At 46.9% G+C, this 25,890-nt stretch overlaps 1 protein-coding gene across 1 annotated transcript in view; it reads right to left on the reverse strand.

Annotated features, from left to right (window-relative positions):
* Window positions 1-25,890, reverse strand: part of LOC126292204 (esterase FE4-like) — a 120,556-nt gene that overhangs the window by 76,539 nt on the left and 18,127 nt on the right. Inside the window, exons 3-4 of the mRNA XM_049986056.1 lie at window positions 21,068-21,227; window positions 15,455-15,640 (exon numbers count right to left, since the gene is read on the reverse strand). Of these exons, the coding sequence (XP_049842013.1) occupies window positions 15,455-15,640; window positions 21,068-21,227 (346 nt within the window). The remainder of the gene's footprint in view (window positions 1-15,454; window positions 15,641-21,067; window positions 21,228-25,890) is intronic.

Genomic DNA, 25,890 nt, shown 5'->3' on the forward strand with positions numbered 1-25,890 from the left:
AACCGCTGCTTCCCTTTCATGCCCCTCGACTCTTATGACTGCCATCTGGTTTCTGTACAAATTGTAAATAGCCTTTCGCTCCCTGTACTTTACCCCTAACACCTTCAGAATTTGAAAGAGAGTGTTCCAGTCAACATTGTCAAAAGCTTTCTCCAAGTCTACAAATGCTAGAAACGTAGGTTTCCCTTTTCTTAATCTTTCTTCTAAGATAAGTCGTAAGGTCAGTATTGCCTCACGTGTTCCAACATTTCTACGGAATCCGAACTGATCCTCCCCGAGGTCTGCATCTACCAGTTTTTCCATTCGTCTGTAAAGAACTCGCGTTAATATTTTGCAGCTGTGACTTATTAAACTGATAGTTCGGTAATTTTCACGTCTGTCAGCACCTGCTTTCTTTGGGATTGGAATTATTATATTCTTCTTGATGTCTGAGGGTATTTCGCCTGTCCCATACCTGTTGCTCACCAGATGGTAGAGTTTTGTCAGGACTGGCTCTCCCAAGGCAGTCAGTAGTTTCAGTGGAATGTTGTCTACTCCCGGGGCCTTGTTTCGACTCAGGTCTTTCAGTGCTCTGTCAAACTCTTCACGCAGTATCGTATCTCCCATTTCATCTACATCTACATCCTCTACCATTTCCATAATATTGTCCTCAAGTACATCACCCTTGTATAGACCCTCTATATACTCCTTCCACCTTTCTGCTTTCCCTCTTTGCCTAGAACTTGGTTTCCACCTGAGCTCTTGATATTCATACAAGTGGCTATCTTTTCTCCAAAGGTCTCTTTAATTTTCCTGTAGGCAGTATCTATCTTACCCCTAGTGAGATAAGCTTCTATATCCTTACATTTGTCCTCTAGCCATCCCTGCTTAGCCATTTTGCACTTCCTGTCGATCTCATTTTTGAGACGTTTGTATTCCTTTTTGCCTGCTTCATTTATTGCATTTTTATATTTTCTCCTTTCATCAATTAAATTCAATAATTCTTCTGTTACCCAAGGATTTCTAGCAGACCTCGTCTTTTTATCGACTTTATCCTCTGCTGCCTTCACTACTTCATCCCTCAGAGCTACCCATTCTCCTTCTACTGTGTTTCTTTCCCCCATTGTTGTCAATTGTACCCTTATGCTCTCCTTGAAAATCTGTACAACCTCTGGTTCTTTCAGCTTGTCCAGATCCCATGTCCTTAAATTCCCACCTTTTTGCAGTTTCTTCAGTTTTAATCTACAGGTCATAACCAATAGATTGTGGTCAGAGTCCACATCTGCCCCTGGAAATGTTCTACAATTTAAAACCTTATTCCTAAATCTCTGTCTTACCATTATATAATCTATCTGATACCTTTTAGTATCTCCAGCATTCTTCCATGTATACAACCTTCTTTTATTATTCTTGAACCAAGTGTTAGCTATGATTAAGTTATGCTCTGTGCAAAATTCTACCAGACGGCTTCATCTTTCATTTCTTAGCCCCAATCCATATTCACCCACTATGTTTCCTTCTCTTCCTTTTCCTACTGACGAATTCCAGTCACCCATGACTATTAAATTTTCGTCTCCCTTCACTACCTGAATAATTTCTTTTATCTCATCATTCATTTCATCAATTTCTTCATCAACTGCAGAGCTAGTTGGCATATAAACTTGTACTACTGTAGTAGGCATGGGCTTTGTGTCTATCTTGGCCACAATAATGCGTTCACTATGCTGTTTGTAATAGCTTACCCGCATTCCTATTTCTTTATTCAATATTAAACCTACTCCTGCATTACCCCTATTTGATTTTGTATTTATAACCCTGTATTCATCTGACCAAAAGTCTTGTTCCTCCTGCCACCGAACTTCACTAATTCCCACTATATCTAACTTTAACCTGTCCATTTCCCTTTTTAAATTTTCTAACTTACCTGCCCGATTTAGGAATCTGACATTCCACGCTCCGATCCGTAGAACGCCAGTTTTCTATCTCCTGATAACTCCTGTGTATAGAAGAGTAAAAGAACGGACCCGCAAAATTACAGACCAAGAATTGGGGAGAAGAGGAATTTGTGGCACAACTTGACAAGAAGAAGGGACCGGTTGCTAGGACATGTTCTGAGGCATTAAGGGATCACAAATTTAGCATTGGAGGCAGTGTGGAGGGTAAAAATCATAAAGGGAGACCAAGAGATGAATACACTAAGCAGATTCAGAAGGACGTAGGTTGCAGTAAGTACTGGGAGATGAAGGAGCTTGCACAGGATAGAGTAGCATGGAGAGGTGCATCAAAACAGTCTGAGGACTGAAGACCACAACAACAACAACCCCTGACTACAGTTGGCTGCACAATCCTGGAACATATTTTCAGTTCGAACGTAATAAAATTTCTTGCGACTGAGAAGCCTATGGTTTTAGAAAGCACCGCTGGTGCGGAACTCAGATTGCCCTTTTCTGACATGATGTACTGCAAACTATGGGTGAGGGGCAACATGTGGATTCCATATTTCTAGATTTCCAGAAAGATTTTGACACGGTGCCCCATTGCAGGCTGTTAACGAAGGTAACAGCATACAGAGTACGTTGAAAGAGATTTGAGTGGCTCGAAGAATTCTTCAATAATAGATGTCCTCGGTAATAAGAGAGATGAGAGTATCGTCAGGAGTGCCCCAGGGAACTGTGACAATACCGTTGTTGTGCTCTATATACATAAGTGATCTGGCAGACAGTGATGGCAGCAGTCTGCGGTTGTCTGCTGATGATGCTGTGGTACGGTAAGCTGAAGAAGTTGAGTGACGGTAGGAAGATACGAGCCGACTTTCACAAATTTTGTAGTTGGTGTGATGAATTATAGCTACCTCTAAATGTGGATGAAAATAAGTTAACGAGGATCGGTAGGTAGAACGTACCTGAAATGTTGGTGCTCTCTGTTAGTAGTGTCCTGCCTGACACAGTCAATTCGTTTAAACTTCTGGGCATGACGTTGAGAAGCGATATGAGGTGGAACGAGAATGTGAGGATTGTGGTAGAGAAGGCGAATGATCGACTTCTTATTGGGAGAATTGTAGGAAAGTGAGATTCATAAGTAAAGGAGACCGCATATAGGCCACTGATGTGACCTGTTTTTGAGTACTGCTCGAGTGTTTGGAATCCATACCAGGTCGAAAGAAATAGTTCAAATGGCTCTGAGCACTATGGGACTCAACTGCTGTGGTCATTAGTCCCCTAGAACTTAGAACTACTTAAAACTAACTAACCTAAGGACATCACACACATCGATGCCCGAGGCAGGATTTGAACCTGCGACCGTAGCAGTCGCACGGTTCCGGACTGCGCGCCTAGAACCGCGAGACCACCGCGGCCGGCTCATACCAGGTCGAACTGAAAGGAAGACATCGAAGCAATTCAGAGGCAGGGTGCCTAATTTGTTACCTATGGGTTCGAACAACACGTAAATGTACGGAGCTGCTTCGGGAATTCAAATGGGAATCCCTTGAGGGGAAGCAACGTTCCTTTCGGGGAACACTATTGAGTAAATTTTTAGAACGGGCGTCTGGAGCTGACAGTCGAATTATTCTACTACCGCCAACGTACATTGTGCGTAAGGCCCGCGAACATATGATACGAGAAATTACGGCTCATCCGGAGGCATACAGACAGTTGTTTCCCGTCGCTCTATTTGCGAATGGAATAGGGGAGGAAATGACTACTGGCGGTACAAGGTACCCTCCTCCACGCACCGTACGATGGCCTGCGGAGTATCTATGTATATGTAGATGGAAGTGTAGAAGTGGACTGGCACTCACCGGCAGTAGCGGTTCCTGTGAGGTTGGAAACTGATTGTCACACACATGGGGTGACACTCTTTACGTTTTCACAACAGGTTACGTTGATACATTAACAAATCGGGAAATGTCATTCACATTGTGATCATGGGTACGCGAAAACACGATTCACCCTTCCCTCTATCCTGCCACACCCCCACGTTCGACCCCCTTACTGTGCCGATTGCAGGGAACCGACTGGCACATGCATACCACTGCACTGTCATCACGTATGCCAGCACTAGATGGCAACGTGATTACTGGTACCAATCCTACACCACCCACAGTTACGTGTGCCGTCCTAATGGACTGAGTAATACATTCATGCTTATAAATTAACGGTAATGCTGCTACATGGTAAAACAACTCCCTGGTGGGCGGTTTGCGGGTTTAAATCACCTCAGGGTATTACCATGCGGTGCATTTGACCTGCGGTCGTCGCACAGTGGCGCTGGCAGCAGTCCATATGCGTAGAGGTGTGTTGGTGCATGTCAGAGTATGGTGCAGCGAGTAAGTGTGCAAACGTTTTCAGATGTACTAATGGTGACTGTGTGTTGAAAATGGCTCAAAGAACACATATTGATGACGTTATGGGGAATAGAATACTAGGGCGGCTGGAGGCTGGGCATACACAACAGGTCGTAGCACGGGCCCTCCATTTGCCACAGAGTGTGATCTCAAGACAATTGCAACGATTCCAGCACACACGAAACGTGTCCAGACACTGGAACAGTTGTCTCCAGACAGTCTACAGACGACAGAACAGACATGGTTAATTCGCCCAGAGACCTGCAAGGTGCATTCTACTGACTCCTGGTAATAGGAGAGCCCGTAAAGCCTGTTGTGAAGAACACAGTACATGGTCATTAGAACAGTGGTCCAGGTTATGTTCATGGATGAGTCGAGGTATAGTCTGAACTGTGATTATAGTCGGGTTTTCATCTGGCGTGAACCAGGAACCAGATACCAACCCCTTAATGTTCTGGAAAGGGACCTGTATGGAGGTCGTGGTTTGATGATGTGAGGTGGGATTATGATTGGTACACGTATACCCCTGCATGTCTTTGACAGAGGAACTTTAATAGTTCAGGTGTATCGGGAAGTCATTTTGCACCAGTATGTCCGCCTTTTCAGGGGTGTAGTGGGTCCCACCTTCCTCCAAGTGGATGATAACGCACGGCCCCACCGAGCTGCCATCGTAGAGGAGTACCTCTTCAAACCCCTCCGACACTTCAGGAGCTCCGACAGGCACTGGTGCAAGAATGGGAGGCTATACCCCAGCAGCTGCTCGACCGGCTGATCCAGAGTATGCCAACCCGTTGTGCGGCCTGTGTACGTGTGCATGGTGATCATATCCCATAATGATGTCGGGGTACATGCGCAGGAAACAGTGGCGTTTTGTAGCACAAGTGTTTCGGGACGGTTTTCTCCACTTCTCATCAATACTGTGGACTTACAGATCTGTGTCGTAAGTGTTCCCTATGTTCCTATGCTACTAGCGCCAGTTTTGTGTAGTGCCACTTTGAGTGGCACCACATTCTGTAATTATTCTTAATTTATGAGCATGAGTGTATTTTGTCCGGTGAACTTAAGATCTCTTCTTCTGACGAAGTTGAGGAATGCTGTGTTGTTCCCTTAAATAATCTGTCATCGAGCAGTGTTCTTTATTCAATAGAATAAAATATGGTCATACCTTTTACGCAATACACGTCACGAAATGTGGTGACATGTATAGTCATGTTCAGAAAAAACAGACCACCTTGAACCACTAGAGATAGGATGTTCATATTCACAGAACGTGTACATTAGTATATTCCGCAGAACTGATTAGCATTTGTCACCTCAGCTCAGCATTTGACTGTTGCCTAGTAGGCACAGGGTCCGCCATGACCCCTGTTAGCTTGTTCCATGCATGTTGGCATCAACGTGTATAAGGCGCGAATAGCGTCCTTTGGCATTGCCATCGACACTGCATTCACGATGTTCCACGCGTGTTGGCATCGAGAGCGTATAAGGCGCGAATGGCGTCCTTTGGTATAGTCATCCAAAGTTGATCTGCAGTAGTTGGCGTAGGGTCACAGGGCTGCACCCGTCAAATGGCTCTGAGCACTATGGGACTCAACTGCTGTGGTCATCAGTCCTCTAGAACTTAGAACTACTTGAACCTAACTAACCTAAGGACATCAACACATCCACGCCCGAGGCAGGTTTCGAACCTGCGACCGCAGCAGTCGCACGGTTCTGGACTGCGCGCCTAGAACCGCGAGACCACCGCGGCCGGCGCACCCGTCACTTCACAATGTCCCACACATATTCGATTGGCGACATGTCTGGTGATATGGCGGGCCAGAACATCCTGTGACACCAAAGAGGCACATGTTTAGTGCAGCAACATGGGGTTGTGCATTGCCTTGCTGAAAAATGGTGTCGCGGGTGTTAGCTTGTTCCATGCATGTTGGTATAAACATCTATAAGTCGCGAATAGCGTCCTTTGGCATTGCCATCGACACTGCATTCACGATGTTCCACGCGTGTTGGCATCGAGAGCGTATAAGGCGCGAATGGAGTCCTTTGGTATAGTCATCCAAAGTTGATCTGCAGTAGTTGGCGTAGGGTCACAGTGCTGCACCCGTCAAATGGCTCTGAGCACTATGGGACTCAACTGCTGTGGTCATCAGTCCCCTAGAACTTAGAACTACTTAAACCTAACTAACCTAAGGACATCACACACATCCACGCCCGAGGCAGGATTCGAACCTGCGACCGTAGCAGTCGCACGGTTCCGGACTGCGCGCCTAGAACCGCGAGACCACCGCGGCCGGCTCATACCAGGTCGAACTGAAAGGAAGACATCGAAGCAATTCAGAGGCAGGGTGCCAAATTTGTTACCTATGGGTTCGAACAACACGTAAATGTACGGAGCTGCTTCGGGAATTCAAATGGGAATCCCTTGAGGGGAAGCAACGTTCCTTTCGTGGAACACTATTGAGTAAATTTTCAGAACGGACGTCTGGAGCTGACAGTCGAACTATTCTACTACCGCCAACGTACATTGTGCGTAAGGACCGCGAACATATGATACGAGAAATTACGGCTCATCCATACAGACAGTTGTTTCCCCTCGCTCTATTTGCGAATGGAATAGGGGAGGGAATGACTACTGGCGGTACAAGGTACCCTCCTCCACGCACCGTACGATGGCCTGCGGAGTATCTATGTATATGTAGATGGAAGTGTAGAAGTGGACTGGCTCTCACCGGCAGTAGCGGTTCCTGTGAGGTTGGAAACTGATTGTCACACACGTTTTCACAACAGGTTACGTTGATACATTAACAAATCGGGAAATGTCATTCACATTGTGATCATGGGTACGCGAAACACGATTCACCCTTTCCTCTATCCTGCCACACCCCCACGTTCGACCCCCTTGCTGTGCCGATTGCAGGGCACATGCATACCACTGCACTGTCATCACGTATGCCAGCACTAGATGGCAACGTGATTACTGGTACCAATCCTACACCACCCACAGTTATGTGTGCCATCCTAATGGACTGAGTAATACATTCATGCTTATAAATTAAGGGTAATGCTGCTACATGGTAAAACAACTCCCTGGTGGGCGGTTTGCGGGTTTAAATCACCTCAGGGTATTACCATGCGGTGCATTTGACCTGCGGTCGTCGCACAGTGGCGCTGGCAGCAGTCCATATGCGTAGAGGTGTGTTGGTGCATGTCAGAGTATGGTGCAGCGAGTAAGTGTGCAAACGTTTTCAGATGTACTAATGGTGACTGTGTGTTGAAAATGGCTCAAAGAACACATATTGATGACGTTATGGGGAATAGAATACTAGGGCGGCTGGAGGCTGGGCATACACAACAGGTCGTAGCACGGGCCCTCCATTTGCCACAGAGTGTGATCTCAAGACAATTGCAACGATTCCAGCACACACGAAACGTGTCCAGACACTGGAACAGTTGTCTCCAGACAGTCTACAGACGACAGAACAGACATGGTTAATTCGCCCAGAGACCTGCAAGGTGCATTCTACTGACTCCTGGTAATAGGAGAGCCCGTAAAGCCTGTTGTGAAGAACACAGTACATGGTCATTAGAACAGTGGTCCAGGTTATGTTCATGGATGAGTCGAGGTATAGTCTGAACTGTGATTATAGTCGGGTTTTCATCTGGCGTGAACCAGGAACCAGATACCAACCCCTTAATGTTCTGGAAAGGGACCTGTATGGAGGTCGTGGTTTGATGATGTGAGGTGGGATTATGATTGGTACACGTATACCCCTGCATGTCTTTGACAGAGGAACTTTAATAGTTCAGGTGTATCGGGAAGTCATTTTGCACCAGTATGTCCGCCTTTTCAGGGGTGTAGTGGGTCCCACCTTCCTCCAAGTGGATGATAACGCACGGCCCCACCGAGCTGCCATCGTAGAGGAGTACCTCTTCAAACCCCTCCGACACTTCAGGAGCTCCGACAGGCACTGGTGCAAGAATAGGAGGCTATACCCCAGTAGCTGCTCGACCGGCTGATCCAGAGTATGCCAACCCGTTGTGCGGCCTGTGTACGTGTGCATGGTGATCATATCCCATAATGATGTCGGGGTACATGCGCAGGAAACAGTGGCGTTTTGTAGCACAAGTGTTTCGGGACGGTTTTCTCCACTTCTCATCAATACTGTGGACTTACAGATCTGTGTCGTAAGTGTTCCCTATGTTCCTATGCTACTAGCGCCAATTTTGTGTAGTGCCACTTTGAGTGGCACCACATTCTGTAATTATTCTTAATTTATGAGCATGAGTGTATTTTGTCCGGTGAACTTAAGATCTCTTCTTCTGACGAAGTTGAGGAATGCTGTGTTATGTTCCCTTAAATAATCTTTCATCGAGCAGTGTTCTTTATTCAATAGAATAAAATATGGTCATACCTTTTACGCAATACACATCACGAAATGTGGTGACATGTATAGTCATGTTCAGAAAAAACAGACCACCTTGAACCACTAGAGATAGGATGTTCATATTCACAGAACGTGTACATTAGTATATTCCGCAGAACTGATTAGCATTTGTCACCTCAGCTCAGCATTTGACTGTTGCCTAGTAGGCACAGGGTCCGCCATGATCCCTGTTAGCTTGTTCCATGCATGTTGGCATCAACGTGTATAAGGCGCGAATAGCGTCCTTTGGCATTGCCATCGACACTGCATTCACGATGTTCCACGCGTGTTGGCATCGAGAGCGTATAAGGCGCGAATGGCGTCCTTTGGTATAGTCATCCAAAGTTGATCTGCAGTAGTTGGCGTAGGGTCACAGGGCTGCACCCGTCAAATGGCTCTGAGCACTATGGGACTCAACTGCTGTGGTCATCAGTCCTCTAGAACTTAGAACTACTTGAACCTAACTAACCTAAGGACATCAACACATCCACGCCCGAGGCAGGTTTCGAACCTGCGACCGCAGCAGTCGCACGGTTCTGGACTGCGCGCCTAGAACCGCGAGACCACCGCGGCCGGCGCACCCGTCACTTCACAATGTCCCACACATATTCGATTGGCGACATGTCTGGTGATATGGCGGGCCAGGACATCCTGTGACACCAAAGAGGCACATGTTTCTGCAGCAACATGGGGTTGTGCATTGCCTTGCTGAAAAATGGTGTCGCGGTTGTTAGCTTGTTCCATGCATGTTGGTATAAACATCTATAAGTCGCGAATAGCGTCCTTTGGCATTGTCATCGACACTGCATTCACGATGTTCCACGCGTGTTGGCATCGAGAGCGTATAAGGCGCGAATGGAGTCCTTTGGTATAGTCATCCAAAGTTGATCTGCAGTAGTTGGCGTAGGGTCACAGGGCTGCACCCGTCAAATGGCTCTGAGCACTATGGGACTCAACTGCTGTGGTCATCAGTCCTCTAGAACTTAGAACTACTTAAACCTAACTAACCTAAGGACATCACACACATCCACGCCCGAGGCAGGATTCGAACCTGCGACCGTAGCAGTCGCACGGTTCCGGACTGCGCGCCTAGAACCGCGAGACCACCGCGGCCGGCGCACCCGTCACTTCACAATGTCCCACACATATTCGATTGGCGACATGTCTGGTGATATGGCGGGCCAGGACATCCTGTGACACCAAAGAGGCACATGTTTCTGCAGCAACATGGGGTAGTGCATTGCCTTGCTGAAAAATGGTGTCGCGGGTGTTAGCTTGTTCCATGCATGTTGGTATAAACATCTATAAGTCGCGAATAGCGTCCTTTGGCATTGTCATCGACACTGCATTCACGATGTTCCACGCGTGTTGGCATCGAGAGCGTATAAGGCGCGAATGGAGTCCTTTGGTATAGTCATCCAAAGTTGATCTGCGGTAGTTGGCGTAGGGTCACAGTGCTGCACCTGTCAAATGGCTCTGAGCACTATGGGACTCAACTGCTGTGGTCATCAGTCCTCTAGAACTTAGAACTACTTAAACCTAACTAACCTAAGGACATCACACACATCGACGCCCGAGGCAGGATTCGAACCTGCGACCGTAGCAGTCGCACGGTTCCGGACTGCGCGCCTAGAACCGCGAGACCACCGCGGCCGGCGCACCCGTCACTTCACCATGTCCCATACATATTCGTTCGGCGACATGTCTGGTGATATGGCGGGCAGGACATCCAGTGACACCAAAGTGGCACATGTTTCTGCAGCAACATGGGGTTGTGCATTGCCTTGCTGAAAAATGGTGTCTGGGGTGTTAGCTTGTTCCATGCATGTTGGTATAAACATCTATAAGTCGTGAATAGCGTCCTCTGGCATTGCCATCGACACTGCATTCACGATGTTCCACACGTGTTGGCATCGAGAGCGTATAAGGCGCGAATGGCGTCCTTTGGTATAGTCAGCCAAAGTTGATCTGCAGTAGTTGGCGTAGGGTCACAGTGCTGCACCCGTCAAATGGCTCTGAGCACTATGGGACTCGCTGTGGTCATCAGTCCTCTAGAACTTAGAACTACTTAAACCTAACTAACCTAAGGACATCACACACATCCACGCCCGAGGCAGGATTCGAACCTGCGACCGCAGCAGTCGCACGGTTCCGGACTGCGCGCCTAGAACCGCGAGACCACCGCGGCCGGCGCATCCGTCACTTCACATTGTCCCACACATATTCGATTGGCGACATGTCTGGTGATATGGCGGGCCAGGACATCCTGTGACACCAAAGAGGCACATGTTTCTGCAGCAACATGGGGTTGTGCATTGCCTTGCTGAAAAATGGTGTCGCGGGTGTTAGCTTGTTCCATGCATGTTGGTATAAACATCTATAAGTCGCGAATAGCGTCCTTTGGCATTGTCATCGACACTGCATTCACGATGTTCCACGCGTGTTGGCATCGAGAGCGTATAAGGCGCGAATGGAGTCCTTTGGTATAGTCATCCAAAGTTGATCTGCAGTAGTTGGCGTAGGGTCACAGTGCTGCACCTGTCAAATGGCTCTGAGCACTATGGGACTCAACTGCTGTGGTCATCAGTCCTCTAGAACTTAGAACTACTTAAACCTAACAAACCTAAGGACATCACACACATCCACGCCCGAGGCAGGATTCGAACCAGCGACCGTAGCAGTCGCACGGTTCCGGACTGCGCGCCTAGAACCGCGAGACCACCGCGGCCGGCGCACCCTTCACTTTACCATTTCCCACACATATTCGATTGGCAACATGTCTGGTGATATGGCGGGCCAGGACATCCTGTGACATCAAAGAGGCACATGTTTCTGCAGCAACATGGGGTTGTGCATTGCCTTGCTGAAAAATGGTGTCGCGGGTGTTAGCTTGTTCCATGCATGTTGGTATAAACATCTATAAGTCGCGAATAGCGTCCTTTGGCATTGCCATCGACACTGCATTCACGATGTTCCACGCGTGTTGGCATCGAGAGCGTATAAGGCGCGAATGGCGTCCTTTGGTATAGTCATCCAAAGTTGATCTGCATTAGTTGGCGTAGGGTCACAGAGCTGCACCCGTCACTTCACCATTTCCCACACATATTCGTTCGGCGACATGTCTGGTGATATGGTGGGCCAGGACATCCAGTGACACCAAAGTGGCACATGTTTCTGCAGCAACATGGGGTTGTGCATTGCCTTGCTGAAAAATGGTGTCTGGGGTGTTAGCTTGTTCCATGCATGTTGGTATAAACATCTATATGTCGTGAATAGCGGCCTTTGGCATTGCCATCGACACTGCATTCACGATGTTCCACGCGTGTTGGCATCGAGAGCGTATAAGGCGCGAATGGTGTCCTTTGGTATAGTCAGCCAAAGTTGATCTGCAGTAGTTGGCGTAGGGTCACAGTGCTGCACCCGTCAAATGGCTCTCAGCACTATGGGACTCGCTGTGGTCATCAGTCCTCTAGAACTTAGAACTACTTAAACCTAACTAACCTAAGGACATCACACACATCCACGCCCGAGGCAGGATTCGAACCTGCGACCGCAGCAGTCGCACGGTTCCGGACTGCGCGCCTAGAACCGCGAGACCACCGCGGCCGGCGCATCCGTCACTTCACATTGTCCCACACATATTCGATTGGCGACATGTCTGGTGATATGGCGGGCCAGGACATCCTGTGACACCAAAGAGGCACATGTTTCTGCAGCAACATGGGGTTGTGCATTGCCTTGCTGAAAAATGGTGTCTGGGGTGTTAGCTTGTTCCATGCATGTTGGTATAAACATCTATAAGTCGTGAATAGCGTCCTTTGGCATTGCCATCGACACTGCATTCACGATGTTCCACGCGTGTTGGCATCGAGAGCGTATAAGGCGCGAATGGCGTCCTTTGGTATAGTCAGCCAAAGTTGATCTGCAGTAGTTGGCGTAGGGTCACAGTGCTGCACCCGTCAAATGGCTCTGAGCACTATGGGACTCGCTGTGGTCATCAGTCCTCTAGAACTTAGAACTACTTAAACCTAACTAACCTAAGGACATCACACACATCCACGCCCGAGGCAGGATTCGAACCTGCGACCGCAGCAGTCGCACGGTTCCGGACTGCGCGCCTAGAACCGCGAGACCACCGCGGCCGGCGCATCCGTCACTTCACATTGTCCCACACATATTCGATTGGCGACATGTCTGGTGATATGGCGGGCCAGGACATCCTGTGACACCAAAGAGGCACATGTTTCTGCAGCAACATGGGGTTGTGCATTGCCTTGCTGAAAAATGGTGTCGCGGGTGTTAGCTTGTTCCATGCATGTTGGTATAAACATCTATAAGTCGCGAATAGCGTCCTTTGGCATTGTCATCGACACTGCATTCACGATGTTCCACGCGTGTTGGCATCGAGAGCGTATAAGGCGCGAATGGAGTCCTTTGGTATAGTCATCCAAAGTTGATCTGCAGTAGTTGGCGTAGGGTCACAGTGCTGCACCTGTCAAATGGCTCTGAGCACTATGGGACTCAACTGCTGTGGTCATCAGTCCTCTAGAACTTAGAACTACTTAAACCTAACAAACCTAAGGACATCACACACATCCACGCCCGAGGCAGGATTCGAACCAGCGACCGTAGCAGTCGCACGGTTCCGGACTGCGCGCCTAGAACCGCGAGACCACCGCGGCCGGCGCACCCGTCACTTTACCATTTCCCACACATATTCGATTGGCAACATGTCTGGTGATATGGCGGGCCAGGACATCCTGTGACATCAAAGAGGCACATGTTTCTGCAGCAACATGGGGTTGTGCATTGCCTTGCTGAAAAATGGTGTCGCGGGTGTTAGCTTGTTCCATGCATGTTGGTATAAACATCTATAAGTCGCGAATAGCGTCCTTTGGCATTGCCATCGACACTGCATTCACGATGTTCCACGCGTGTTGGCATCGAGAGCGTATAAGGCGCGAATGGCGTCCTTTGGTATAGTCATCCAAAGTTGATCTGCAGTAGTTGGCGTAGGGTCACAGAGCTGCACCCGTCACTTCACCATTTCCCACACATATTCGTTCGGCGACATGTCTGGTGATATGGCGGGCCAGGACATCCAGTGACACCAAAGTGGCACATGTTTCTGCAGCAACATGGGGTTGTGCATTTCCTTGCTGAAAAATGGTGTCTGGGGTGTTAGCTTGTTCCATGCATGTTGGTATAAACATCTATAGGTCGCGAATAGCGTCCTTTGGCATTGCCATCAACACTGCATTCACGATGTTCCACGCGTGTTGGCATCGAGAGCGTATAAGGCGCGAATGGCGTCCTTTGGTATAGTCAGCCAAAGTTGATCTGCAGTAGTTGGCGAAGGGTCACAGTGCTGCACCTGTCACTTCACCATGTCCCACACATATTCGATTGGCGACATGTCTGGTGATATGGCGGGCCAGGACATCCAGTGACACCAAAGAGGCACGTGTTTCTGCAGCAACATGTGGTCGTGCATTGCCTTGCTGAAAAATGGCGTCTGGGGTGTTGTGCAGAAAGGATTTGGCCACAGGTCGCATTGTCTCATTCACGTGTATCAAACTGGCCCCGTGCACTGGACAAGCACCAGTTGTGATTTTTTGATTATATCCAATAGCACCCTGCACCACTTCATCTGGTGCTGTATGCGTTGTGCGAATGCAGTCATTGTGGTGCTGCTCCTCCTAAATGTAAATGTCGTGTGACTAGGGCCTCCCGTCGGGTAGACCGTTCACTGGGTGCAAGTGTCTCGATTTGATGCCAATTCGGCGGCTTGAGCGTCGATGTTGATGAAATGATGATGATTAGGACAACACAACACCCAGTCCCTGAGCGGAGAAAATCTCCGACCCAGCCGGGAGTCGAACCCGGGCCCTTAGGATTGATATTCTGTCGCGATGACCACTCAGCTACCGGGTGCGGACGCCGCTCCCCCCGTCTGCGAGATACGAAAGTGTGGCCATCATTTTCAAACTCTCTCTGATGCCATTCCTTTCCCCAGTGACGTCGTTCCATACGCCATTGCCATATAGCGGGTTTCTGCACATTCGTCAAACGTAGTCGGGGAATTGGACGACGTGAACTTAACGGACTATCACCCCTGTTCAGTTGTTGCGCCAGAGCCGAGGAGGGCGGCGATCTGTCCTGCAAAGCCATTCGGATGACGTGTCGAAATTCTCGGAGTGGCTGGGGAAGGGGATTCGGGGGGTGGCGGTTTGGTTGGTGCGACCTGAACAATCTCGTCTTGTTCTACATCTACCCCCCCCCCCTCTTCCCCCACCTTACCCTTCCCCACTGTGCACACACCTGCTGCACTGCCCAAACACTTCGTACCACACGAGCAGGAGTTTGTCAGATGGATGCATCCCATTCTCTCACACCAATAATACACCCTCTTTCAAACTCTTGACGGTACGGTTCGTTCATACGTCTGCGAGGCATGCTGCGCGTCTGCTCAAGTCATACTGATCTATTCGGTTTATAGCGACAACAAGAGTGTTAATGCTAGGTGGTGTCGCGCCGCGATATTGTTGTTGATCTTGTACCCGCGGTCGAACGTGGTTTAAATGCTAATCATTTCTGCAGAAGATACTAATGTACATGTCTGGTGAATAAGAACGTCGTATCTCTAGTCTTTCAAGGTGTTCTGTCCTTTTTTGGTTGTTGAGCGTAAGTGTAGATACATACGTACCCTTGGCCAGTGGAGAGAGGACGAGGGCGTGGCAGGACCACGCCCCTGCACTGCAGCCAAAGATGGTGACGTTGTCGGGGTCCCCGCCGAAGCTGGCGATGTTGTCCTTGACCCAGCGCAGCGCCATCACCTGGTCCTTGAAGCCCATGTTCCCTGGCACCTGCTGGTCTCCCGTGCTCAGGAAGCCTGCGGCACAACACGCAGCAATCATCACAGCTGTTTACAACCTCGTATACCGGTACAGCTACTAACGCCACAGCCATTGTTTTAAACATGATGAAAGAGGAGTGTGGATGTGGTAGCACGCTATGTCGTGAAAATGTTTAATTTCATTTATCTTTGTAACATTACAGGACATATTGGGACATATTGAAGTATTCGATACTTAGACTTTTAGGGGATGTCGATACAGATATGCAAAATGTAAAGGGAAACTTTGGTGATGTTTGAGTGTTGTACTGTGTCAATATTGGGGCGTTTTCATTACCAGATCACAGGTGACTGCTGATGTGAAGCCGTCTGCTTCCCGTCCTCACGAGTCACCCGTGTACGTAAATATCAGCCTTCAAATACCTTCTAACTTCTGTCTTCCGGCGACGAGGCTGCTGCTTACTATTCCATGACAGCGGCGGACTTGGTGCTTCTGTGTACGATGTAGTCTTTTCCTGCATGACGGTCTTTAGCAGTGAAACTGAACTGAAAACTATCGTCGGGCCCACTGCATCTCGCGTATTTATTCACTTCAGTCCACTGGAGGTGAACGACTTCACGGTCATTGCCTCTTCTGTCACGTTGAAAAGCTTCTCGAAGAATCTTCTTAACGTCGGTCATTGGCTCTTGGAATGTAGGCGAGAGCCTGTGATCACATGTGACAACTGAGATACACGTGAGCCGGTCGGGCGATGCCCTGGCGGCTGAATCGACAGCGTCCGCTTATGTGGGGAGGGCGATGGCTTCTCCTGAACGTACTGACTTCACGGTCATTGGCTCTTCTGTCATTGCTACTCTGCCCGCTGTTTGCCAGTGTGTATTTCTTCTAAACTAAACTAAACTAAGTTTTTCATTTATTTTCTAATTTCTACTTCACTTCACATGGATTTCACTAATTTATTTACCTATCTTAAGTACTACTCAACAATATATTCATCTAAGGTATACAACACAGCTGTATCTCGCGACCAAGGCTCACTAACAGTGTAGAGGTCTGAGGCTGCTCTGAGGAAACAGATTCAGTCACCACAAAGCACTCCCAAATAACACTGCGCTTCAATATGGCAAGCACTCTGTGTAAAGTGAACATGTACAGATAAATAGTAGCTACCTGTGCCTGATGCTCAGAATACTCCGTGTAAGCTTCCACCCTTCTTGCCACTTTTCGGTGATTGTTAGCGCTTGCAAATTTAATTAAAGGCAATTGGAAATTATTCAGTTGGGGCATCGGAACTCCCATAGAGAAACTATAGAGAGGAGTAAAAGTTGTGATTCTGTGCCTAGTACCCACCCCATTCCTACGTTACGATCTTCTAAAACAGTGTGATGAATGGTTCATTTTAATAGGATCTAGGATGTCTTTGGTTAATATTCATTAAATATGTAGCATTACTTGTGATTATAATTAGCGGTTTTTAGACAAAAATTGCAACCCCCAAAAAGCCTCATTCGCTTTAGTCACTGTGATTTTCACTCTAAATGTGGAGTTACTAGTGTTATCTTCTTCGAGATGTGGTCTGCCGGCCGGGGTGGCCGAGCGGTTTTAGGCGCTACAGTCTGGAAACGCGCGACCGCTACGATCGCAGGATTGAATCCTGCCTCAGGCATGGATGTGTGTGATGTCCTTAGGTTAGTTAGGTTTAAGTAGTTCTAAGTTCTAGGGGACTGATGACCTTAGAAGTTAAGTCCCATGGTGCTCAGAGCCATTTGAACCATTTTTGGAGATGTGGTCTGTCTACGCAACGAAATAACAGATTGTTTGTTTTTGTGCTCACATGTTTCGCTTCCTTTTCTTTACAAGGCACTCTCAGAGGCCTGTAATCCATGTCTGATGTATGTATATGTTCTTGTTGCGGAGTTCAGTCAGTAGACAGGTTTGATGCAGCTCTCCATACTACAATGGCCTGTGCGGGTCTCTTCATCCCTATATAACTACTGCGACTTACATCCTTCTGAATCTGCTTACTGTATTCATCTCTTGGTCCCCTTCTACAGTCCTCCGCCCCCCCCCCCCCCCACCGCCCACCCCCTCCGTCAGACTACCTTACAATACTATATTGGTGATCCCTTCATGTCCAAGAATGTGTCCTGTCAACCATCAACCAATCCATTCTTCTAGTCAGGTTGTGCACAGATTTCTTTCCCCCAAAATTATATTCAATACCTCCTCATTAGTTACGTGACCTATTCACCTAATTTTCAGCATTCTTCTGTAGCACCACTTTTCAAAAGCTCCTATTCTCTTCTTGTCTAAACTGTTTATCGTCCATGTTCCACTTCTATACATAATTACATTCCATACAAATACTTCGTGAGGAGATTTACTAGCACTTAAATGTCAACAAATTTCTTCTTTTCCGAAACGCTTTTCTTGGTATTGTAAGTCTACGTTTTATATCCTCTCTATATCGGCCATCGTCAGTTATTTTGCTGGCTAAATGACAAAACTTATCCACTTCTTTAAGTGTCTCGTTTCCTAATCTAATTCCCTCAGCATCGCCTCATTTAATTCGACTACATTCCATTATCCTTTTTTTACTTTTGTTGAAGTTCGTCTTACATCCTCCTTTCAAGTGGATCAACATTCTGTTCAACTGTTCTTTCTGTCTCTGTAATTAATTCCTGCTCCAAATTTTTGCTTTACCTCGTTTACTACTTGTTCAATGTACAGTTCGAATAATATCGGCGGTAAACTGCAACAGTGAGTCACATCCTTTTCAACGACTGCTTCCTTTTCGCACCTGTCCACTTTTATAAGCGCCGTCTGTTCTTTGTACAAGTTGTAAATAGCGTTTTGCACCCTGTATTTTGCCCCGGCGACCTTCAGCATTTCAAAGAGTTGTCAGTAGTGTCACACTTTACCTCCAATGTAGACAGCCTGGGTAGGAAGCGTTGCTGTTGCCGGCACCAACCAACCGCTATCTGTAATGAGACCCACACGGAAAGCCGCGCATGCACAGTGTCGCAAACCTTAAGCAACCAGATACTTTGATTGAAACGTTGGGGGCTTGCTGCCACATTTTAAATTACCAGACTGCATTAATCAGAAATGATATACAAAAACATTCTGACTTGTTGTTGTAGATGTAGTCTTCAGTCCAGAGACTGGTTTGATGCGGCTCTCCACGCAGCTCTATCCTGTACAAGCTTCTTCATCTCCAAGTACCTATTGCAACCTACATCCTTCTGAATCTGCTTAGGGTATTCATCTCTTGGCCTCCCTCTACGATTTTTACCCTCCACGCTGCCCTCAAATACTAAATTGGTGATCCCTTGAGGCTTCAGAATATGCCCAACCAACCGATCCCTTCTTCTAGTCAAGTTGTGTCACAAATTTCTCTCCAATTCTATTCAATAACTCCTCATTAAATATGTGATCTACCCATCTAATCTGCAGCATTATTCTGTAACACCACATTTCGAAAGCTTCTATTCTCTTCTTGTCTAAACTATTTATCGTCCACGTTTCACTTCCATCCAGGGATACACTGCATAAAAATACTTTCAGAAAAGACTTCCTGATCCTTAAATCCGCACTTTATGTTAACAAATTTTCCTTCTTCTGAAAAGCTTTCCTTGCCATTGCCAGTCTACATTTTATATCCTCTCTACTTCAACCATGATCAGTTATTTTGGTCCCCAAATAGCGAACGAAACACATCTACTACTTTCTCATTTCCTAATATAAGTCGCAGAGCATCACCTGGTTTATTTCGACAGCATTCAATTATCTTTGTTTTGCTTTTGTTGATGTTCATCTTATATCCTTCTTTCAAGACACTGTCCATTCCGTCCAACTGCTCTTCCAGGCCCTTTGCTGTCTCTAACAGAATTTCAATGTCATCCGCAAACATCAAAGTTTTTATTTCTTTTCCATGAATTTTAATTCCCACTCCTTTACTGCTTGCTCAATATACAGATTGAATAACATCGGGAATGGGCTACAATCCTGTCTCACTCCCTTCCCAACCACTGCTTCTCTTTCATGCCCCTCGACTCGCACAACTGCCATCTGGTTTCTGTACAAATTGTAAATAGCCTTTCGCTCCCTGTATTTTACCCCTTCCCCCTTCATTGAAAGAGAGTATTCCAGTCAACATTGTCAAAAGCTTTCTCTAAGTCTACATGTGCTAGAAACGTAGGTTTGCCTTTCCTTAATCTCTCTTCTAAGATAAGTCGTAATGTCAGTATTGACTCACGGGTTCCATTATTTCTACGGAATCCAAACTGATCTTCCCCGAGGTCGGCTTCTACTAGTTTTTCTATTCGCCTGTAAAGAATTCGTGTTAGTATTTTGCAGCTGTGACATTTTAAACTGATAGTTCGGTAATTTTCACACCTGACAACATGTGATTTCTTTGAGATTGGAGTTATTATATTCCTCTTGACGTCTGAAGGTTTTTGGTGTGTCTCATTCATCTTGCTTACCAGATGGAAGAGTTTTGTCATGGCTAGGTCTCCCAATGCTATTAGTAGCTCTAACAGAATGTTGTCTACTCCCTGGCCCTTGTTTTGATTTAGGTCTTTCAGTGCTCCGTCAAACTCTTCACGCAATATCACATCTTCCATTTCATCTACGTCCTCTTCCATTTACATAATATTGTCCTCAAGTACACCGCCCTTGTATAGACTCTCTATATTCCTTCCACCTTTCTGCTTTCCCTTCCTTGCTTAGAACTGATTTTCCTTCTGAGCTCTTGATATTCATCCAGGTGGTTCTCTTTTCTGACCACATTCGAAGTCCGTGAGTTCTGTGGAGCGACCCATTCTACTCTCTCACGATGCCTAATGACTACTGAGGTCGCTGATGTGGAGTACCTGGCAGTAGGTGACTGCACAATGCACCTAATATGACAAACGTATGTTTTTTGTGGTGTCCAGATACTTTTGGTCACATAGTGTATCTTAGGGTTTATGATGTCATATATCCTGAACAAAGTGTTCCACAATTGTGTAATTTTTCTTGTATATTCAGTGATATATCTGAATACTGTCTGAAAATTGTGTCATTAATAGAGGTATTAGTAAATGCCAGTATGACTGATAATTCGACGAAGTCTCTGACTAGAGTACGTAATGAGGAAATCAGCGCATATGAAGGAGAGACGGCCGTTCTGGCTGACAAAGCGCTTAGCTCAGCAGGCGACAGGAGTCTATGGCGGTCTACCTGTCTGGAACAGAGGGTGGGCTCACCCAGCGCTTGTAACGACATGCGTATCTGCGCAGCTGCCAGGTTACCTTGAGTGTAACGGGGGGAAAACTATCTCGAAATAAGGAGTTCCATCCTCCGCGAACTTCGCAGTGATAGCGGATGTACCTGTGGACCTGCATTCTAAATTCTTAGAAGTGTTCCGAATATCCATTAGCGCGAATGAGCTAGCTGACAGTTTTTCATGTACTCACCCAGCACCCCGAGGCGGTAGTTGAAGGAAACGTAGACGACGCCCTTCTCTATGAGGAAGTCTGGACGAGCGAAGAACTCGTTGCCCGAGAGTAGGGCGAGCCCTCCACCGTGGATCATGAACATCACCGGCAGCAGACTGCCAGAACCCTCTGACGGCAGCTGGGGGACAAACCGTCACACAGTACAAGTCACATTTCACATTAGTAAAGCAAAACAGTTATATCTTCTAAATGATTCCTGTTGAATATTGCCAAAGTGAAAGTATGCCTGAAAAGAGACTCTGTGGCTTTCAACATACTGTTCAAGCAAGTGTGAGCTTTGTGCTGTGACCAGGAAGAACATGTTTAAAAACACACACGTACAGAATTTCACCCATGCGATATACCTTAGCGTCCTGAGCACAGCCAAATGTTTCCAGAATGGCAACGCACCACCTTCCTTCCACTCCTGTCAGCTTCTGAATAGTTCCCTCCAATTCAGCCTGGTGGAATCTCTCGTACTTCAAAATCTTTCGCTTCAATCCACCAGTTTTCCACACATCCATCTACGATCGTCCCATCCATATTACACTCCTGGAAATGGAAAAAAGAACACATTGACACCGGTGTGTCAGACCCACCATACTTGCTCCGGACACTGCGAAAGGGCTGTACAAGCAATGATCACACGCACGGCACAGCGGACACACCAGGAACCGCGGTGTTGGCCGTCGAATGGCGCTAGCTGCGCAGCATTTGTGCACCGCCGCCGTCAGTGTCAGCCAGTTTGCCGTGGCATACGGAGCTCCATCGCAGTCTTTAACACTGGTAGAATGCCGCGACAGCGTGGACTTGAACCGTATGTGCAGCTGACGGACTTTGAGCGAGGGCGTATAGTGGGCATGCGGGAGGCCGGGTGGACGTACCGCCGAATTGCTCAACACGTGGGGCGTGAGGTCTCCACAGTACATCGATGTTGTCGCCAGTGGTCGGCGGAAGGTGCACGTGCCCGTCGACCTGGGACCGGACCGCAGCGACGCACGGATGCACGCCAAGACCGTAAGATCCTACGCAGTGCCGTAGGGGACCGCACCGCCACTTCGCAGCAAATTAGGGACACTGTTGCTCCTGGGGTATCGGCGAGGACCATTCGCAACCGTCTCCATGAAGCTGGGCTACGGTCCCGCACACCGTTAGGCCGTCTTCCGCTCACGCCCCAACATCGTGCAGCACACCTCCAGTGGTGTCGCGACAGGCGTGAATGGTGGGACGAATGGAGACGTGTCGTCTTCAGCGATGAGAGTCGCTTCTGCCTTGGTGCCAATGATGGTCGTATGCGTGTTTGGCGCCGTGCAGGTGAGCGCCACAATCAGGACTGCATACGACCGAGGCACACAGGGCCAACACCCGGCATCATGGTGTGGGGAGCGATCTCCTACACTGGCCGTACACCTCTGGTGATCGTCGAGGGGACACTGAATAGTGCACGGTACATCCAAACCGTCATCGAACCCATCGTTCTACCATTCCTAGACCGGCAAGGGAACTTGCTGTTCCAACAGGACAATGCACGTCCGCATGTATCCCGTGCCACCCAACGTGCTCTAGAAGGTGTAAGTCAACTACTCTGGCCAGCAAGATCTCCGGATCTGTCCCCCATTGAGCATGTTTGGGACTGGATGAAGCGTCGTCTCACACGGTCTGCACGTCCAGCACGAACGCTGGTCCAACTGAGGCGCCAGGTGGAAATGGCATGGCAAGCCGTTCCACAGGACTACATCCAGCATCTCTACAATCGTCTCCATGGGAGAATAGCAGCCTGCATTGCTGCGAAAGGTGGATATACACTTTACTAGTGCCGACATTGTGCATACTCTGTTGCCTGTGTCTATGTGCCTGTGGTTCTGTCAGTGTGATCATGTGATGTATCTGACCCCAGGAATGTGTCAATAAAGTTTCCCCTTCCTGGGACAATGAATTCACGGTGTTCTTATTTCAATTTCCAGGAGTGTAGTTACACCCTAAAATATATTTGAATGACAAAATGGCTCTGAGCACTATGGGACTCAACTTCTGTGGTCATTAGTCCCCTAGAGCGTAGAACTACTTAAACCTAACTAACCTAAGGACATCACACACATCCATACCGGAGGCAGGATTCGAACCTGCGACCGTAGCGGTCTCGCTGTTCCAGACTGCAGTGCCTAGAACCGCACGGCCACTTCGGCCGGCTTTGAATAACACCCTGTTGCAAACTATGTGGGAACTCCCATCTATTAAACACACGAAACAAGGCGACAATACGCGAGGTAGCCGCGCGGTCTGGGGCCTATGCCCGACTCCCCCCGTCGGAGGTTCGATTCCTCGCTCGGGCATGGGTGTAAGTGGGCTTAAGTTAGTTTAAGTTAGATTAAGTAGTGTGTATGATCAGGGACCGATGACCTCAGCAGTTAGATCCCGTATGACCTTACCACAGATTTCCCAAGCCGACAGTAGACTAACAAAGTAAAATCGTGATGTGGGTTTAGCGTGTTTGGAGAGTAATCAACGCCTACTGACTCCCCATTTCCGATCCAGCCACTGCTTCAATTTGGAACACAAATTATCTGCAAAAGTGGGCGAACGCTTCTGGGGTAATGGGTCATTCTCGTTCTGCCAACGGCCTCGTCACAGACTCTGCCCAACGAATCTGTGTTCTTGTGACATATTTTCATTAGTAGGTAACGAAACAGCTCTTTCAAATGAAGCGTTCGATAGCATTCTCTTTCAAATATTCTTTTTTCGATATTTGCATCTCTCATACTGTAACAGGAAGTTTTCGGAATTATTTCGATATTTGGCGACTATCAATTGAAATTTGATTTATCATATTATATTTTTTCTATTATACTTCGGAAATCTGTGTCCCTACATTCCTCACCCGTTGTACAAACATTATATTTACGATTATGAAAACATACATTTTTTTACAAAACATATTTGTGTTTCGAATAGTATTTTCTACATAAAGGTTAACTCAGTCTGATTACTTTGAAATCAATGAAGCTCTTTGTACTGCCGAAATGCAACAGTACTGCCACGGTGCCACGAGAAAAAGACTGAATAACCGATGAAAGGCAAACATTGTACGAAACAGAGGGTGGAATGTGAAAAGTCTGATCGTGGTAGGGAAGCTAGAATATTTGAAAAATCTCAAACTAGATATTGTGGGGACCAGTGAATTGAAGTGGAAAGAGGATGAGAAATTTTGGTTTGACAAATACACATACGGTAACAACAATAGCACCAGAAAGTAATGTAAGACTCGTCATGAACAGGGTACAGTGAACAGTGTAGTAAAAGGGCTGGTCACATCAGAATCGACAGAACGAGCGCCAACGACCGTAATTCAAGTATATATGCTGACTTGTCAAGCAGAACAAAAAGAGGAGAAAGCGTGTGAGGACATTGGTAGGGTGGTAAGAGTAAGACAGGAGAGTGACTAAATGAGTTCTGCAAAAAATTTCAGCTAGTAATAGCGAGTACACCATTCAAAAATCACAAGAGGAGGAGGTGTTACTGGAAAAAGCGTCCAGACACCAAACATTATACAAAATGACACACAGATTGCGAAACCAGGTGGTGAATTGTAAGGCGCACTCAAGAGCAGATATATATATTCAGATCAAAATATGGAAGTGAATTTTAAGAGTAAATGGCAATAACTGAAGTTGGAGACACAAATATAGGTCACAGAAGGAAACAGCATAGAAACCGTGGATAACAAATTAATATTTCAATTGATCTACGAAATAAGGAATCTTAAATCTGTTAGGTGTAAGACATTGGTACATCAATATGAGTCTCTTAGGATTGAAATAAGTAGAGAGTGCTAGGAAGCTAAAGGGAAAAGGTTCCCGAAAAATGTTAAGAAATTGAAAAAGAAATGGTCCCGGATATACACAGCATATAGGAAAGTTAAAATAACTTTCGATGAATTAAAAGCAAAGGCAACGACTTTAAGAGTGCAAGAGGAATTACACTCCTTAACGCAGAACTGATGCATGGAGAGAGTACATTGAAGGACTCTGCGGGGAGAAGAAGCTTCCTGATAAAGAATATGAAATAGGAGTAGGTATAGAGAACATAGGGGATCCGTTTTTGGAGTTTAACAAAGCTTTGGAAGACTTGTGATCAAATTAGGCGTAAAGCATAGATAGTATACCTTCCAAACTTCTAAAATCTTTGCGAGGAATGGCAACCAAACAACTATTCAAGATGGTTTGTAGGTTCTATAAGACTGGGGATACTTTCGAAAAAATATCATAACCCAGTTCCGAAGACTGTAAGCGCAGATATGTGCTAGAACTATCGTACAATTTGCTTTACATTACTATTGCTGACCAGAATTACATACAGAAGAAGAAAATAAAGAGGAGCAGATGACGATCAGTTTGGTTATAGGAAAGATAGAGGTATCAGAGAGAAACTTCTGACGTTGCATTTGATATCAGGGAAGCAGGACTTAAAAATAACTGAGATACGTTCATTGAATTCGCGGAGCAGAACAAGCGTTCGTCAATGAAGACAGTGAGGGAAGTTCTAAAGTCTAAGAAAAATTGGTATAGACTATAGGCAAGATATGAAATATAAGGTACAGGAAGCAAGTCTCAACGGTAAGAATCGTAGAGCAAGTGCGAACTACTCGGATTAAAAAGGGTGTAAGACAGAGCTGAAGTCCTTCGCTAGTAATGTTCAATCTATACGCCGAAAAGCCAAGACGGAAAAAAGTTTAAAACTCAAGTTGCAATGATATCAGTAATAAGTCTCCCTGAGTATACTGGTATCCCGAGTCAAAGTGAAGA

This window comes from Schistocerca gregaria, chromosome 9 (assembly GCF_023897955.1).
Source record: "Schistocerca gregaria isolate iqSchGreg1 chromosome 9, iqSchGreg1.2, whole genome shotgun sequence".
In the NCBI taxonomy this organism is placed as follows: Eukaryota; Metazoa; Arthropoda; class Insecta; order Orthoptera; family Acrididae; genus Schistocerca; species Schistocerca gregaria.